Raw genomic sequence first — 15734 nt, forward strand, 5'->3', positions numbered from 1 at the left:
AGACCAGATGCATCTTCACATCAATCAAAAACAGATGTTGGCTGTTCAAAATGCCCTAACAGCTTTCAAGGACCTTCTGCATCCAGGACAAAAAGACAACACCACAGTAATGTGGTACATAAGCAAGGGGGCACTCATTCTTATCCCCTATGCAGGCAAGCCATGACCTTGTGGAACACAGTTCTAATGTATCAAGTTCACCTGCAAGCACAATTCCTGCCAGGAAAGACAAATACTCTGGCAGACGATCTAAGCAGAAATATCATGGACCCTCACGAATGGAAATTGAATCCACAAATCTTCAGCATGGTAACGCAAAAATGGGGATGCCCAGACATAGATCTTTTTGCCTCCCCACTGAATTGCCAACTACAACAATTCTGCACAAGGACTTATCACAAACAAGCATGGAAAGTGGATGCTCTTTTGTTCAGCTGGAAAAACCTAAAAGTTTATGCTTTCCCGCCACTGCCTCTCCTTTCAAAGGAACTCCTAAAAGCCAGACAAGAAAAACCACATTTGATCCTGATTGCTCCAGACTGGCCACGCCAGCACTGGTATCCTATCTTAAGGAACTTAGCTCAAGGCCCACCATGGATTTTGCCTCAAATTCCACACCTTCTGACCTTCAGATCCTGCACGGTCAGCTCAAAACCCTAAATCTGGCCGCATGGCAGATTCATTAGTCAAACAGGCAACACCTCTCTCTAAAGCTGTTATGGATGTCATTTTGGAGGCCAGGAGGCCTAGCACCAGGAAAGCTTACTCAGAAAAATGGAAGAGATTCTTCACCTGGAACCAGGCTCAAAGCCTTGACCCTCTTGTTTCAAACATTCCTCAGATTTTACAATACTTAACTGAGATGCTGGACAGAGGCCTATCCTTCGCATCAATTAAGATCCACGCCTCTGCCATTTCAGCACATTACAACACGGATCTTCCTTTATTCTGTCATCCCTTGCTAAAGCAGTACCTCAGAGGGGCTATAAACATAAGACCGCCCCGGAGAGCACCAACACCAACTTGGGACCTCAATTTTGTTTTGGAAAAACTGACCTTACCACCTTTTGAGCCAGCCAATACAGCCGATCTAAAATTTTTATCATGGAAAACAGCTCTGCTCCTGGCGGTAACTTCAGCACGAAGAGTCTCAGAGCTACAGGCATTAATGGCAGTGGAACCTTTTATAGTTTTTCATCAGGACAGGGTTTCTTTAAGGACAAACCCTACCTTTATGCCAAAAGTGGTATCTAGTGTGGCTCTTAACCAAACCATCCATTTGCCAACTTTTTATCTAAACCCCCAGAATAAAGGGGAGAAACTTCTGCATTCTTTGGACATACACAGGCAGCTATGCTTCTACTTGGACAAAACAAAAGCTTTCAGGAAAACTGAGCAACTGTTTGTAGCATATGCTGCAGGATCACAGGGCAAGGCTATCTCAAAGCAGACTATATCCAAATGGATAGGACACTGTATTCGTTACTGCTACACACAGCATGGAAAATCAGTCCCAAATAACATTAGGCCACATTCCACCAGGGCAACAGCCACTTCAACAGCCTTTCTCAGAGGAGTACCTACCAAGGAAATTTTGGAGGCTGCAACTTGGAGTTCAGTGCACACCTTTACCAAACATTACCACCTGCCTCTTTACTCTAAATCCAGAGCAGGATTTGCCACTGCAGTTCTGCAGGGCCTCATAGCCAATCCTAACTCTTTATACCCAACCTTAGCTTTGGGATTCTACCCAAGTGTAATGACTGCAGCAGTGTAACACGATGAAAATAGTACAGTTTTGTACCTACCATAAATGTAGATGTTAGTGTTCACACTGCTGCAGTCCAGGTTTCCCTCCCTCCATCCCCTCTGAACTAGCTGGACTTATCTATACCTTTCTATCCTATACAACCTTTGTGGTGTATTTGCTGGTAACTGAAGGTATTGTTTTTATATTATATGTATATTTTTTATTAACAATATGTATTGCCTACCTACTTGGGGGCACCTGACAAGAAAAACTGAAGAAAATGGCGTCGGATGCATCTTGTATACCCCTGGCGCACTGACGTCAGGGAAGATGTGACAGCAACTGACGCTGGACCAAGACTTTGGAACTCTGGCCGACTGCGGGGACCGCCTGATGGCAGGATAACCAAAGTGTAATGACTGCAGCAGTGTGAACACTTGAACATCCACATTTATGATAGGTACAAAACTGTACTTTCTGTATATTTAGTGCCATTGTGCTGTAACTCAGAGCAGATCTGAGTGTTGCCATTGAGATTCTTGACATAGCTATAGAATGCTTTGTTGTTGTCTTTAAAATCAATAGCAATTTTGTTTTCATAACTAGCTTTGGAGGATTTTATGAGGGATCTCAGCTTCTTACTGAGGCTGACCAGGGAGTTCCTCCAATCATGGGATTTTACTCTTTTTTTGCAAGTTTCTTTCTTCTGTTGTAGAGTTGTTTATGGCAGGGTACCACCAGATTGGCTCATTTTTTTGGAGGATGCACTCGTGTAAGTGCTTATAAAGTGCAATTGTGTAGGATTCAGCAGTCGTATCTCTATTTGTCCGTCTGCATGGATGTCGTGAAGTTTGCACTTCTGTCTTAAGAAGCGTGAAGTTGGCTTTGGAGAAATTTTTTATGGTAGTTTCCCTAATGAAGGGGGGTGGGATGTGGATGCCTAGGGTGATTAGCTTGTGGTCGGATCTGACCAACGAGGAATTGACCTTTGGTGTAGAATACCGGTCACCCATGTTGGTAATGACCAGGTCTAGGATATTGCTGCCCCTGGTGGAGGTGTGAATAAGTTGATCCAAGGCGTTGGAATTTATGAATTCCAGAAAACGTTGAGCAAAAGAGTTGGTAAATGAGTAGTTTTCCCAGTTAATGGTGGGGTAGTTGAAATCGCCCATTGTTAGGGTGTTGGGTTGTACCCTAATATTTTCCAGTGTATCAAGAAATGAGGAGTGGGATTCCTGGGGCATGGTGGGGGATCTGTAGCAAGCTACAATTTGGATTGCAGTCTTGCCCAGAGTTGGTTGCACTTGGATAATCTCAGATGAATTATGCTGAGCAGCTAGCCTGGAGGTGTGGATATCCTTAATGAATATGGACATGCCTCCGCCTTTAGTGTTTTGGTCCAAGATAGGTGGCCGAAAGGTGTGGTATGAATTATAGTCTGGTAATGCAGGTATGCTATCTGGAGCTTTGAACCAGGTCTTTGACGCTGCACAGATGTCGATGTTCTCCATTTTAAGGAGTGCCTCGAGTGAGTGCATTTTGAGGTTTAGACTTCTAGCATTAAGTAGCATTACCCTCAGATTTTGCTTGCTTGTACCTGTTACAGTGGTGAATTTGTCATTTGAACATGCCTAATAATTGCACTATAGGGATGGCAGGAGCCTTAGCCAGTATCTGGAACCCCAAGGGCAACAGATACAGGCCATCTCTGGCTAAGCATCGTGGTCTGTCGATCATGTCATCCCAAGCAGACAGATACTGGATCCTCTTAGAATGACACCAGAAGCTTAGTCAGTTGAAGTCAATCATTTTGTCCTTTGTCTGCGGTATCATTCTGGGCGATGGTAGGATGCTACTCAGGGCTAGGGTCATACCTGTCTGGGCTTACAAGATCGGAGAGCTCTTCGTGTCTCTTTTCATGTAGTCCAGGGAGGTATGTCATTGTCATTCACACTAATATGGACAATGACAGAGTCATATTTGTACTTGTTGTGGAGTGACCTGAGTGCGTGGGTTATGTGATGGATCCTGGTACCCGACAGGCAGCTGATAGTAACTTTCTTCTTGTTTAGCCTGGTGAGTGGGACATCAGTGTGCCTGACTATAGAGTCACCTATTACTAGTGTGTTGGGTACATTGTTTTGCCTTATGGGCTGTGGTTGATTGGAACACTGAGTCTGTGGGCTATGTGTCATTTGGGTTCTGTTGGGGGGTGGAGGTTGCTTACGTTTCTGCTTTGGAGGTCTCTGTTGCTTGAGCAAATTATTATCAAGAGCCTCCGTGAACGTTTTTGTATTTCTGTGTGTGGGTTTTGGTGGTATAGGTTTTGAGGGACTATGTGATGAGTGTGGTGTGGTGCAAGTGTTTACCTTCTCCTCTTGACTGTCTAGTCCAGTCTTGGCTGAAGAAAGCTTTGCTTCCAGTTTGGCTTTATATGTTGCTGCACTGTCCCAAGATGCCCAGATTCATCAGATAGACAGGGAAAGCACCGTGAGCTGACCCTTGGACATACCTGGATAGGTGCTTATTTATTAAGTACTGAAAACTGTTTTCCTCTAGATAATTGAGGAAAGTTGAATGCTGTAGTAATTAGTAGCTTTAATGCTTACAACGAGTTCTGAACAAGTGCTGAACTCAAAGAAACAGATTTGAGTGCTAAAACTAAACAATTGACTAGTTCTAAGGGAAAATTTGAAGATCAGATTTTATGGCACCAAGAATAGTTTAACCATAACTAAGCGGCGATGGATAAAGTGTATTTTTTTTTTCCAACAGAAAATGAGCAAACTGATTTAAACAAATTGACCAATAAGAGCTAAAACCTGAGCCTTGTTCCAGCAGTCTTTGATCAGGCAAGTTCTAACTGCACACTCCTGCCACTAGAGTGCAGTGGAACCTTCTCCAAAAAAAGATGGCCTGGATTATTGCTCAGGTTATACAAACAAAGCTAGATTCAGCAGGTCTGAATCTAGTCTATGCTACAGCAAACAAGGCGTATCAATTTCAGAAAGAAGCAGTTCAAATAAGCAGGCACAACAAGCCTTTAACCAGAAACTCCCAGCTCAGAAGGGCAGAATCTACCCTCTCCTCCCACAAGAGTGCAGACCACACCTTCTTAATGTAACAGCTGGTCTGAGGCCCAAGTGCGTAAACCAAAGGCTTAGAATAACAGTTACAATTTAATCAGGGTACTAACGAGCAGTAATAAATGCACCAGAATAAATGCAATTAAGTACTTTTAAGAACAGACAGCAAAAGCAAAATTAAGTAATAAAGTAGGAAGAACCACAAATACAGTAAAAGCAGATGAATAAAGTGCAATTTTTTTAATATACATAACAATAGAAAATGAGCAAACTGATTTAAACAAATTACCCACTTAACCAGTAAAAAGCTCAAAACTGATCCCTGTTCCAGCAGTCTTTAATCAGACAAGTTCTAACTGCACACTCCTGCCACTAGGGTGCAGAGGAACCTTCTCTAAAAAGATGGCCTGGATCAGTGCTCAAGTTATACAAACAAAGCTAGATTCAGCAGGCCTGAATCTAGTCTATGCTACAGCAAACAAGGCGCACCAATTTCAGAAAGAAATGGTTCAAATAAGCAGGCACAGTAAACCTTTAACCAGAAATTCCCACCTCAGAAGGGCAGAATCTAGCCTCTCCTCCCACAAGAGTGCTGACCACAAACCTTTGTAATGTAAAATAACTGGCCTGAAGCCCAAGTGCTTAAACCAAAACTAATACACTTTTAGAATAACAGACACTGAGCCTTCAATCAGCAATTCCCAACTTAGAAGGATGTAAGCTACCTCTCCTGCCACAACAGTGCAGACCACAAACCTTCATAATATAAAATAACTGGTCTGAAGCCCAGGCGCTTAAACCAAAAGGCTTAGAATAACAGTTTTAATCAGGCTACTACCAAGCAGTAATAAATGCAACAGAATAAGGACAATTGAGTACCTTCAAGAAGAGGCAAAAGCAAATAATGTAATAAAGTAAGAAGAAACACAAATACAGTAAGAGCAGATGAATAAAGTGCGATTTTTTTTCTCTATTAGGCAGAATGAGCTAATGACACTAGACTGGGAGGAGTGTCACAGATTAAATATACAGCAGGGGCGGGCAATTGCAAAGCCACTAAGTATAAGAAGATACCAGTAGTGTGAGGTAGGGTTGGGAACACACAAGTTGTTAGATCACTATTTAACACACCAGGAATAAGGGTGGGAGACGCACCAGCAGTTTCAGCATAGATCAGAAGCCAGCAAATATACATCTAAATCAGTCAAGCAAAAAAAAATAGGATAATACAGAACTTTGAAAAGAATGCCAAAAAATATACTTATCACTTTATATTTTGAATTGTTTCAGTAGCACTTTCAGTCAGAACACGAGCTTCAAGCAGTGAATGCAGAGGTTAACAACAGGGAATATTAATTATACTAGCAAGCCTTGAGACAATCAGATAAAACTCAAAAAGTTGTTAGACCACTGTTTAACACAGCAGGAATAAGGGTGGGAGAAAAACCAGCAATTTCAGCATAGATCAGAAGCCAGCAAATCGAGCAAAAAAAATTAGGATAATACAGAACTTTGAAAAGATACAGTACTGTGAGCTCACTGGCATGGAAGAGCTCTGGTCCATGGCTGTTGTCCTTGTGATACATGCCTTAGGGGATCACCTTCAATGTCATCTTGCCAGAGCCTCCCATATCCTAAAAAAGTATGTTTTTATGTGATTCTCATAAACGTAAGCACTTGTACAGGCATCCTATGCACATCTCCCTGGATGTGTCCTGGGGAATCTAAATTATCACCTGGGTTTAGATCCTTCCCTGGTAACTAAGAAAGCAGGGTGTTAGATTTGGGTCAAGATCTACACTTTTTCTTAGTCATCCACGGCAAACCCAGGTAATGTAAATTTTAGCCATAAAGTGAATATGACAAAGGACATAGAGTGTAAGTACTAAATGGGCTTACTAGATTGACCTAGGCTGCTGTACGGTGGGCAGAATAAATGAGTAAATTTTATTGCATTCTTTAAGGATGATGCAAGAGTTTTTTTGAGTTTTTTTTTTAACCTGAATTTTGATGTGGAAGTATTGATCTGTGATGCTGTTATTTTCTCTTGTATATGATGTAAGTTGTGATTTAAGGCCCAAATGTTCTCGTATTTTTTTGTTGTAATGATGAAGGTTGTTAGGCTGCAGGCAGCATGTTCAGTGATACCAAAGAGTGACCGGTTTTTGAAACTCCATAATATAAACCATTGTGTTTAACATTTAGGCAATGTTATCACTGATTTGTATTACTAATTACCATGCAGCCATACTGTTGTGAACAGTTAGTGTATTTGCAGATAGCCTGGTTGTGGCTGTAGAGTCCACTTACCCAGTTAATAAACAAACAAAAAAAAATCCTTTCTTCTGCAGTTTAACACTGATAAACAACTTTGTTACGAAAAGCAAAATGGTAGTCTGCTGTAAATCTGATGGACTAAAGCTGTAGGAGGGATGCTAACCAAGTGATAACATCAGAATCAACCATCTATTTCAGATTCTGTGGCCTGTTATGTGTTTTAATAGATATTTTACAGCAGAAGGTACATGAATCTGTGACAAAAAATGTTCTCTTATGGTGTTGTGAACAGCAAAGAAACCTTTATATTTCACAACTCCCACAGAACCACTTGACTGCTTTAGGCTTCCAGAATGACATTTAAAGTAAAGAGTTCTCATTGGAGCACAGTTACTAGTGATCTTTCTTTTAGCTGATCAAAAAAAGACTCCAATATAGTTTGACATTTGGACTTGAACATAATCTAAGGCATGCATTGTGCCAGTTACTGTAGATTTTCTAAACACTGATTTAACTTCCGTTTGTTGCAGAATAGCATGGGGAAGGCTGATGAAAAACCCAAAGTAGTCTGAGGTGTGTAGAATGAGCATAGTACTCTCTTGGGCTCCTACTACCAAAGAATCCGTGCCCATATTTGTAAATTACATTGTCTTCTGAAGCACTAGATAAAATTATTTTTTCCAGTTTCATATTATTGTTGCTGAAAAAAGTACTGCTGTATTAGTGTGGAATGGTAACCATGCTCATTTTCTGTTTTCGACAGTGCGATCATGACAGGTTCTTACAACAACTTCTTCAGGATGTTGGATAGAAACACAAGGAGGGACATTACACTAGAAGCCTCAAGGGAAAGCAGTAAACCACGTGCCACCTTAAAACCTCGTAAAGTTACTACTGGTGGCAAGAGGAAAAAAGATGAGATAAATGTGGACAGTTTGGACTTCAATAAGAAGATTTTGCATACAGCTTGGCATCCCAATGAAAATGTCATTGCTGTAGCTGCTACTAACAACTTGTACATTTTCCAGGACAGGATTAACTAAATTCAGCCAGTTTTGAGGACCGATTCTTGTTCTTGCACATTTGAGCTTAACTTTTTTATTTATGGGGGTGGGGGGAAGCAGAGTTCTCCTTGTAATCAATGTGATGCTCTTTCCCAGTGGCAAACAGAAATGGCCTTTTTTTGTTTTAGGTTTGTGATGCGTTTCTGCCTTCATTGATGGGTAGGTGCATTAAGATATTTTTATTTTAAACAAAAAGTCCCAGAATATATTTATCAGTTCCTTGCAAAATGTTCAGTAAATACCTACAGTTGAAGTCCATTATGTATTCAAGACAGCCATGCTTTAATTTATAGACCAACAAAATGAGTTCATTGAAAGATACTCCATCAGCTATGTCTGATTTTGGGACACACTTGAAAATTTATTGCGCTTGATGCCTGTAGACATTCCTCCTCGGGTCTTTTTTTCCCCTGCTTGGTTATTTAGGTTATAACATGGACACTAAAATTAGCACTGTAAACGTGCTGTACTATAAACTCCTTGATTTACCTTGCTGTTGTGGTTACACTGCCATAAAGGTTATTTAAACCTGAGGAACTATATTCACTTTCCATTTTTTTTTTTGTTCAATGCATGGATTAATGGTAAGTGCAGCATATTTCTAGGCATATGTATTTGAAAAAAGGACTGCCCTGGACAATTTATGTAGCATGCTTAGTATTGTGATATGATTGCAAACATTCAGACTTTCAAATGTCTCAGCTAACTGGTTACATTTATATTCCTCATTATTTTACATAATGGTTCGTTTGGAAAATGTAGTTTGCAGATAGTGAAGATGAGATACAGGCTGATTTGCCTGAGTGTTTCAGATGGCTTTGTGTAGTGTTAAAGGGTAAGCTTTAACACTATAACATTGTTTGTTTCCCATTTGCAAAGAAGCTACTTTTAGGGGCAGCAGTCTGCAAACCACATCTTCCACTTCAGAGTAAGACAAGTTTTGGTTGACACTGTAATATTTATTAAAAGGACATAGTTGATGTACATTAATTTTATACCTTTTACTGATAATTTATTTTTAACATGACTGTTTTGTTTGTAAATGCCTAAGACCATTGGTGAGCCTAATGTAAACTATATGTTGGACATTATTTAAAAAAAAAAAAAAGAAAGAAGCTGAGGAATGTGATATTCAGCCAGTTATGCCAAACAGATGATAGGCTGTTATAACCAAATAATGTATACATAGGTTATGTTTAATTATGATTTGTGCCTCTAGTAAGACAGAAGTGTTTACACTCCATTATTTAAGTATGGGCATGTACTTGTAATGGCTAACATCTGTAACTAAGTGCAATAACAAAACGTGTCCCATATTTTGTATCTATATTGTGCCACCCTGGGTCACACTGCATTAGTAATTACTAACATTTACATTTTTAAAATAAATTAAAGGATTCTCAGACCATGAATATTGTTTGTGATAGTGTATTATGAATTTTAGGACTTAACTGATGACCTTAAAGTACTGGTTTTGACCTTGTTCCTAAATGTGCATTATATAAACTAATACAAGAGTGTGTATATATTTTATTTTTTTTGACCAAAAAAAGTTTAATAAATTTTAATTGTGTTCCTTGAAATATTTGCTTTTAAAGATGTTTCTCCATTAAATAAGAGCTGCAGTCATAAGGATCATCTTCTTCTTTCGGCTTTTTCCCGGTTAGGGGTCACCACAGTGGATCACCTATCCGCTCATGATTGGCAGTGGAGTTTTACGGTGTTGAGTTGCCAGCCCGGCACCTAACCTTCCACAGAAGGCAAACACACACACACACTCACACCTATGGCCAATTTAGAGTGTCCAATCCATCTACAGCATGTCTTTGGGATATGGGAGGAAACTGGAGCACCCGGAGGAAACCCATGTGACCACTGGGAGGACATGCAGACTCCGCACAGAAGGTACCCCAGCTGAGGAACGAACCGGAGAGCCTCTTGCTGAGAGGTGTGCAGTCATAAGGATGATCATCTTTATTTATGATTGCAAGACTGTACAAGTAAAAATGTCTATATGTTTATTATTATAAAATGTTTGACAAGGTGCTCTGTTTACACAGAATAGTCTATTCTCATGTTGCAGTATTCTCACATTTGGGATCCTCACTTCAGGGACCCAAACACTAAGTAGATCTTCCTTCGTCTTTTCCATTATACTTGAAGAGCACAGACGTTGTAATTGCTCAAGTAAGCAGTTTGTGACTCATCTTCTTATAGTACATTTTCTTGGGTGTTGCAGTTTGTGTCCAAATTTTTGGCTTCTTACTAATGGCAGAAGGCAAGTAACCTTAACACAGTAACATTAAGTCTATTTGCTGCCTGTACTCTGGTCATCTTTAAGTTACTCTAAGGTCTTTAAGTACTATCTGACACTGTTGTAAAACTCTGAAAGCTATTGACAGTGTCAAGTAACTTTGTTACTTTTGACCAGGTTAGTTCCACCAAGCCTGGCTTATTTTCAGACTAGACCTGAGGTGGTATTCATACTGAGTAGGGGAAAATTGGACAGGACACCAGTGTGTTCCCTTGATCTTAATTGTTTATATATTTTTGTAATATACAGTAAATTTTTTCACATATAGGAGCCCTTGCTCTTTCTGTGGCTGGGTGGTGTCTTGTATCCTGGGAGGAATGATTAGAGGGGATTCCAAGATCAAGACAAAGGCATCCAGCTTCAGTAGATGGGGTTCCAAAATGATCAAGGCAGCAGATTCTGGCTTCAGTGTTAGTGGTACCATCATTGCTGGTGATTTGCCCAAGTTACAGTATAAGAATGCAAAGGTAGAAATACTTGTGAAAAGTAGACTGATGACAGAGTTTGAAAGCACTTAAGTTAGTAACACACACCCATAGTTCTTTTCCAGATCTTAGTGGTCTGTGATTATAGAAATTTTGATGGAAGCAAGAGATATGGAGATAGAAATGCAACAAGTCCAGATGTCCGAGGTTGCGACAATAACTGGCTTCATTTGTTGTAAGGATCACTTGCAGCCTCATTCATCACATAAGGATTTTTCTACCTGGTGGACATCTGACCATCAGGACTTACTTCCAAAGCTTTCAGGTAGCCCCAAACAGCTTTCTCCCCATGCTGTGGATGTCAGTAGGATGCAAGTTATAAAGGGTTGAAACAAGCATGCCTTCCTCCATTCCTTTTTGCCATACAGAACATTTGCAGGTGTGTCCATTGGTACCATCCTTGACTCTAGAGCTACATTGTACCCAATTTTGACATTTTCTTTTTTACATTATTTTTCCATTGCACTGTATCATGGGTGGCACAATTAGATTTGTGTTTAGAGATCTTTTTAAGGCTGATTTTTTTTTTTTTGGAAAGAACACCAGCAAATGTGCTTTATGACCTGAAGATTTCACCAAAGCAGTGTTACCTTCACTCACATTTCTGCCTTGGGCCTTTTCATAAATTAGCTTAAGTAAATTCTGTACTACTTTTAAGAAGAAAACTTCACGTTTCCTTGGGGCCTTCCTTGAGTATAAAAAGCTCCTAGCTGTAGGTCAGGGGCCAGCCACCCGCAAGTCAGATGGAAGGGCATATCAAGTATGTGCAGCCGACCCACTCTGGTGGTGTAGAGGAATGAAACTGTGACTGTGGCTCAGCTAACCTGGGTTCAGTTAGCGGCTTGAGCAGCTGGCAGAGAGGCAGCGTATTAGTCCTAACTAAATGCTTCCAAACTTAGATTCTAAATAGAAGTTTGTTCTTGTTCCAGTTGGAATTCTTGCTGCTGTTGATGTAATTCCTCCCATTGAGGCTCTTGTACTGATTGTTTTTTTCCTCTTCTGTTGGAATGTACGTAAATTTATTCATAGATATTCTGATTCTGTTCCTGTTTTGCTATCCTCTTGGAACATCTTGAATAAGTTTTTTTTAGAAAACCTACCCCCAACTTCCAATTAAACATCTGTGGATTATTTACTACATACTCTGACCATTTTGGCAGTGGATATGCAATGTCATTAACATGTATCTTTTCCTCTCTAGCTAATTTATTTTTGCATTTCCATTTTGATAGTTTTAACATGTCTGTTTGATCTAGTGAATGTACCATCATAATCATTAGATACTCTCAAATTCCTGATCTATACTTTGTCTCTTTATACTTTCCACCAACTCTGATATCTTACACTTGTGACAAGATAGTATATTCAGTAACGCTATACCCAACTTATTGTAAAAAATGGGTCATTTAATCATATAAAGGGTCTTCTGTGCCAAAGCCATTGGGAAATTTGTATACTCTTAGCCCTTTCAGAACTCTCTGCATGTCTGCATTCTTCAAAAAAAAAAGTTATTATGGAGAGATTTATATTTGAATAAATCTTTTTCTAATTTCTTCAACTTGTCAGTAATTTTTTCTCGTGTAACATTATTTCCAACAGAGCATCATTATAAGGGGTCCCTCTGGTAAACTTTCCATTTTAAGATGTGTATCCGAAAACCATTTTTGAGACTCCCCAGATTTGTTCATGTCCAGTAGACTGCTGTAATCCAGCAGATGTTGAATTTATTTGCACCAAAGTGTCAGCAAGGCACAAGGGTAATACTACGTGCTAATTGGTTCATTTTAAGACCACCATCACAGTTTCCATTGGACCTAATTTGCTGTATAACCGACAACTCTCTTCATTCCATGTTGAAATAGCAAACCAAACACCAAAACTGTTTAAAAAAAAATAAAAAACTCCAAACAGCTGTAGTGGTAAAATCACAGCACAAAACCAAAAACCCCACTTCAGGACGTATTTAACACATTTAATGCTTAAGCGCTTCCATATTCAAATTAGCCAGACTTCATCAGAATAAATAATCCACAGTATATACCATTTAAATACCCATATGATCACATAGAGTGAAGTTTTTAAAAAGGTAGGCTAGCTTTAGGAATCTACCCAAAATGCCACTGAGGCAGTGGGAATAATGAGCATAGTACATATGTGCAAGTCTTACTTACCTGTAACAGTAGAAGTTTGAATTCCTCACTTCCTGAGTGGCAGCATCCACCTGCCATCTCCTAGAGTATTCATAGCCGAAGTGGGTTTCAACCTATTTGATTCGGTTGTTTGATTTTTATACGGTGTTGTGATTGGCTGCAAATTTACTCTTGTTGGATGATTCTGGCTTCAGATATTTTTCTCTCCTTTGTGGAAGTGAAAAAAAGCCTGAACACACACTTTACGGGAATGCTGAAGGCTTCCCTCTCAGGATATTCTTAGCCAATCAGCTGTCACAGGAAGAGAGAGGAGGGGAGTTAGAACTTTTGAAAGCTGCCAGTAATGCGTTACCTTGGCAGATAACCCAAAATGCCACTGTGGCAGTGAAGAATTCAGGCATCTACTGTTAATTAAGACTTGCACAACTGTTCTTTATACCTCCCAGATGTTCATCATTCCCACTGCTGCAGTAGCCCTTAGGCTGTAAGGGTTGCTTCCCACCTTGGAAACAGCAACCAGCCAGCTTAAAAAAAAAAAGTTCTGTCCCCCCCTCCCCCCCACCCCCCCAGCCCAACACACTTTTCTAACTGTTGATTCCTATTCCCCACAAGGGAAATCAACACTCAGTGAATCTTCCTTTAGTCCTTTCTTGACATCTCAAGAAGCATAATCTCTCGGGCTTCTCCGAAGCAGCTAAGAGCTTCGTTTCTGGCAGGTAAGTCCCCATTATGGAACCCTACAACTCAGAAGTATTGTCTTTTTAAGAAAAATAGTAATTATCTTTTGTTTGTTTTTTTTAACACCTTTATTGAATCATCACTTGTGACACAGGCACATTTACATTTATATAAAAGTAATCAAACAATATTAAGTTAAAAGTAACAAACGATGTTATGTTGTTCCATCTCACCTTCGTTCTTGCTGGTTGGGTTCGGAGCCAATCCTCAGCTCCGACTCTGCCGATTTACTGTGGCTCGAGAGCTTTTACTGGCTCTAGGCTAACCCCTGTCCCAACATGCCTAGCGGTAGCTACCCAGATCTCGATTGCCGCTTGCAGCGTCAAGATTGCGACTACTGGCTCAGGCTAAGTACTTTGTGCTTTTTTCACTATATTGTTATCCTTCGCAAGGTTTTGTTGTTTAATTAACTCGTTAGAGCATATACTATCCCCTGTTATTCTAACGACCCCTTCCTCTTCTTGTGGTTTTTTTTGGCCGTCGTTTTCTTCTCAGGTCTTCCTCCCCCTTCAAGCCCATTTAAATTAGAGGGTTCTTCTTTCTCCCCACCCTTTCTGGGATATCCGTTTAAAGTTAGAGGCTCTCCCCCTTTTTTCTTCCCATTAAAAAAAAATAAAAATAAAAAAAAAATAGTTTTTCCTTTATTGTTTGGGCTAGCTGTTACAGCCCTGTAGTAGTTAGTTGTGTGCTGTTAGGTTATAGCTTTGTTTTTCTAGTGCTGTGAGGAATTTTTCTCTATCCACTATGTCCAAAGAGTCGAAACCCTCTGGGTTCAAAAAATGCGACTCGTGTTGCCAAAAAATGTCCCTTATGGACGGGCACGAGTTGTATATATTGTTTAGGGGCTGTTCACCTGCAGGACTCGTGCTCGATCTGTCATGCTTTAAATTCCAGAGTCCTGCAGGATAGAAAAAATAAGTTAATTTTGCATGGGCCTTCTGAAGAACCCTCAAGATTCTTTGTCTCAGGGTCCTCAGCCAAAGTGTCAGAAAAACACATAAAGCCATCGGTTCTGAGTTCGGAACAGACTAAATCCACTGAAAAACCTTCGGCTCTGTCGGTTCCCAGCATTGGCTCCAACAAAGCTAAGTCTCTGGCGGCTCCATCTGTGTCCTCGGAGCCAGTCCGGACCCATAAAAGAACAAGGTCTCCTTCTTTGGAGCCAGTATGCTCTGCTCCACAATCTCCTTTGCTGCAACCTGGAGCTGGCAATCACCAGTCCTCTCTGCATTTTTCTTGGTCCTCCAGGCTTTTGGATCACTACGTGGAGAGAGTGGTTAATAGACTCCTAAGTCACAGGCACTTGCTAAATTACTATAGAGTCCAGCCCATAAGGAATTGGCTCCTTCGGCCCATCCAGCTTCTCCATCAGTTCCTCCTCCGCCTCTCTTGAGCTGGGAGCTGGAGTGTATGGAGGTCGTGGTGGTGGAACCGTCCACTCCGGTTACTTTTCCTTTATTGGTTCCAACACCTCCGAACGCCTCGATCTCTCAGTCCGAGGGATCTGGGCACCGAAGCTCTCTTGCCGGCTCTGAGGGAGGAAGTGGCATCAGACCCTTGTCCCGACCCCGCTCTTCCTCTCGGAGCTTCGACACAGGTGAGCTCTGCTTCCACATCAGCCTCAGAGCCATCGCTCTCAGTTAGCAGGAGATTTCCGAGCTCTTTGGAGCCGGAGGCTCCTTCGACTCTGGACCTTTGAGGTGATGTGTGCTGTCTCCTGAGCCTGCTTCACCCGTGGCTCCATTGGCTTCTTCTCCCTCGGTTCCTGTGCCTGCTTTTGACCCTCCTTCTGCCTCCAAATGTAGGAAACCTGTGCCCAAGGACCACCCCATTGGGTGACCTCACCTCTTCCAAAACCTCCACCAACATT

The 15734-nt window shown here is 40.8% G+C and overlaps 1 protein-coding gene across 1 annotated transcript in view; it reads left to right on the plus strand.

The window, feature by feature from the left end:
• The window catches only part of PPP2R2D (protein phosphatase 2 regulatory subunit Bdelta), a 934071-nt gene extending 924482 nt beyond the window's left edge, over positions 1-9589 (plus strand). The window contains exon 9 of the mRNA XM_044055650.1: positions 7877-9589. Coding sequence (XP_043911585.1) covers positions 7877-8156 — 280 coding nt within the window. The 3' untranslated portion in view covers positions 8157-9589. The remainder of the gene's footprint in view (positions 1-7876) is intronic.
• The last annotated feature ends 6145 nt before the right edge of the window (positions 9590-15734 follow it).

The sequence above is a fragment of the Protopterus annectens genome, chromosome 14.part0, assembly GCF_019279795.1.
Source record: "Protopterus annectens isolate FY-2018-M chromosome 14.part0, PAN1.0, whole genome shotgun sequence".
In the NCBI taxonomy this organism is placed as follows: Eukaryota; Metazoa; Chordata; order Ceratodontiformes; family Protopteridae; genus Protopterus; species Protopterus annectens.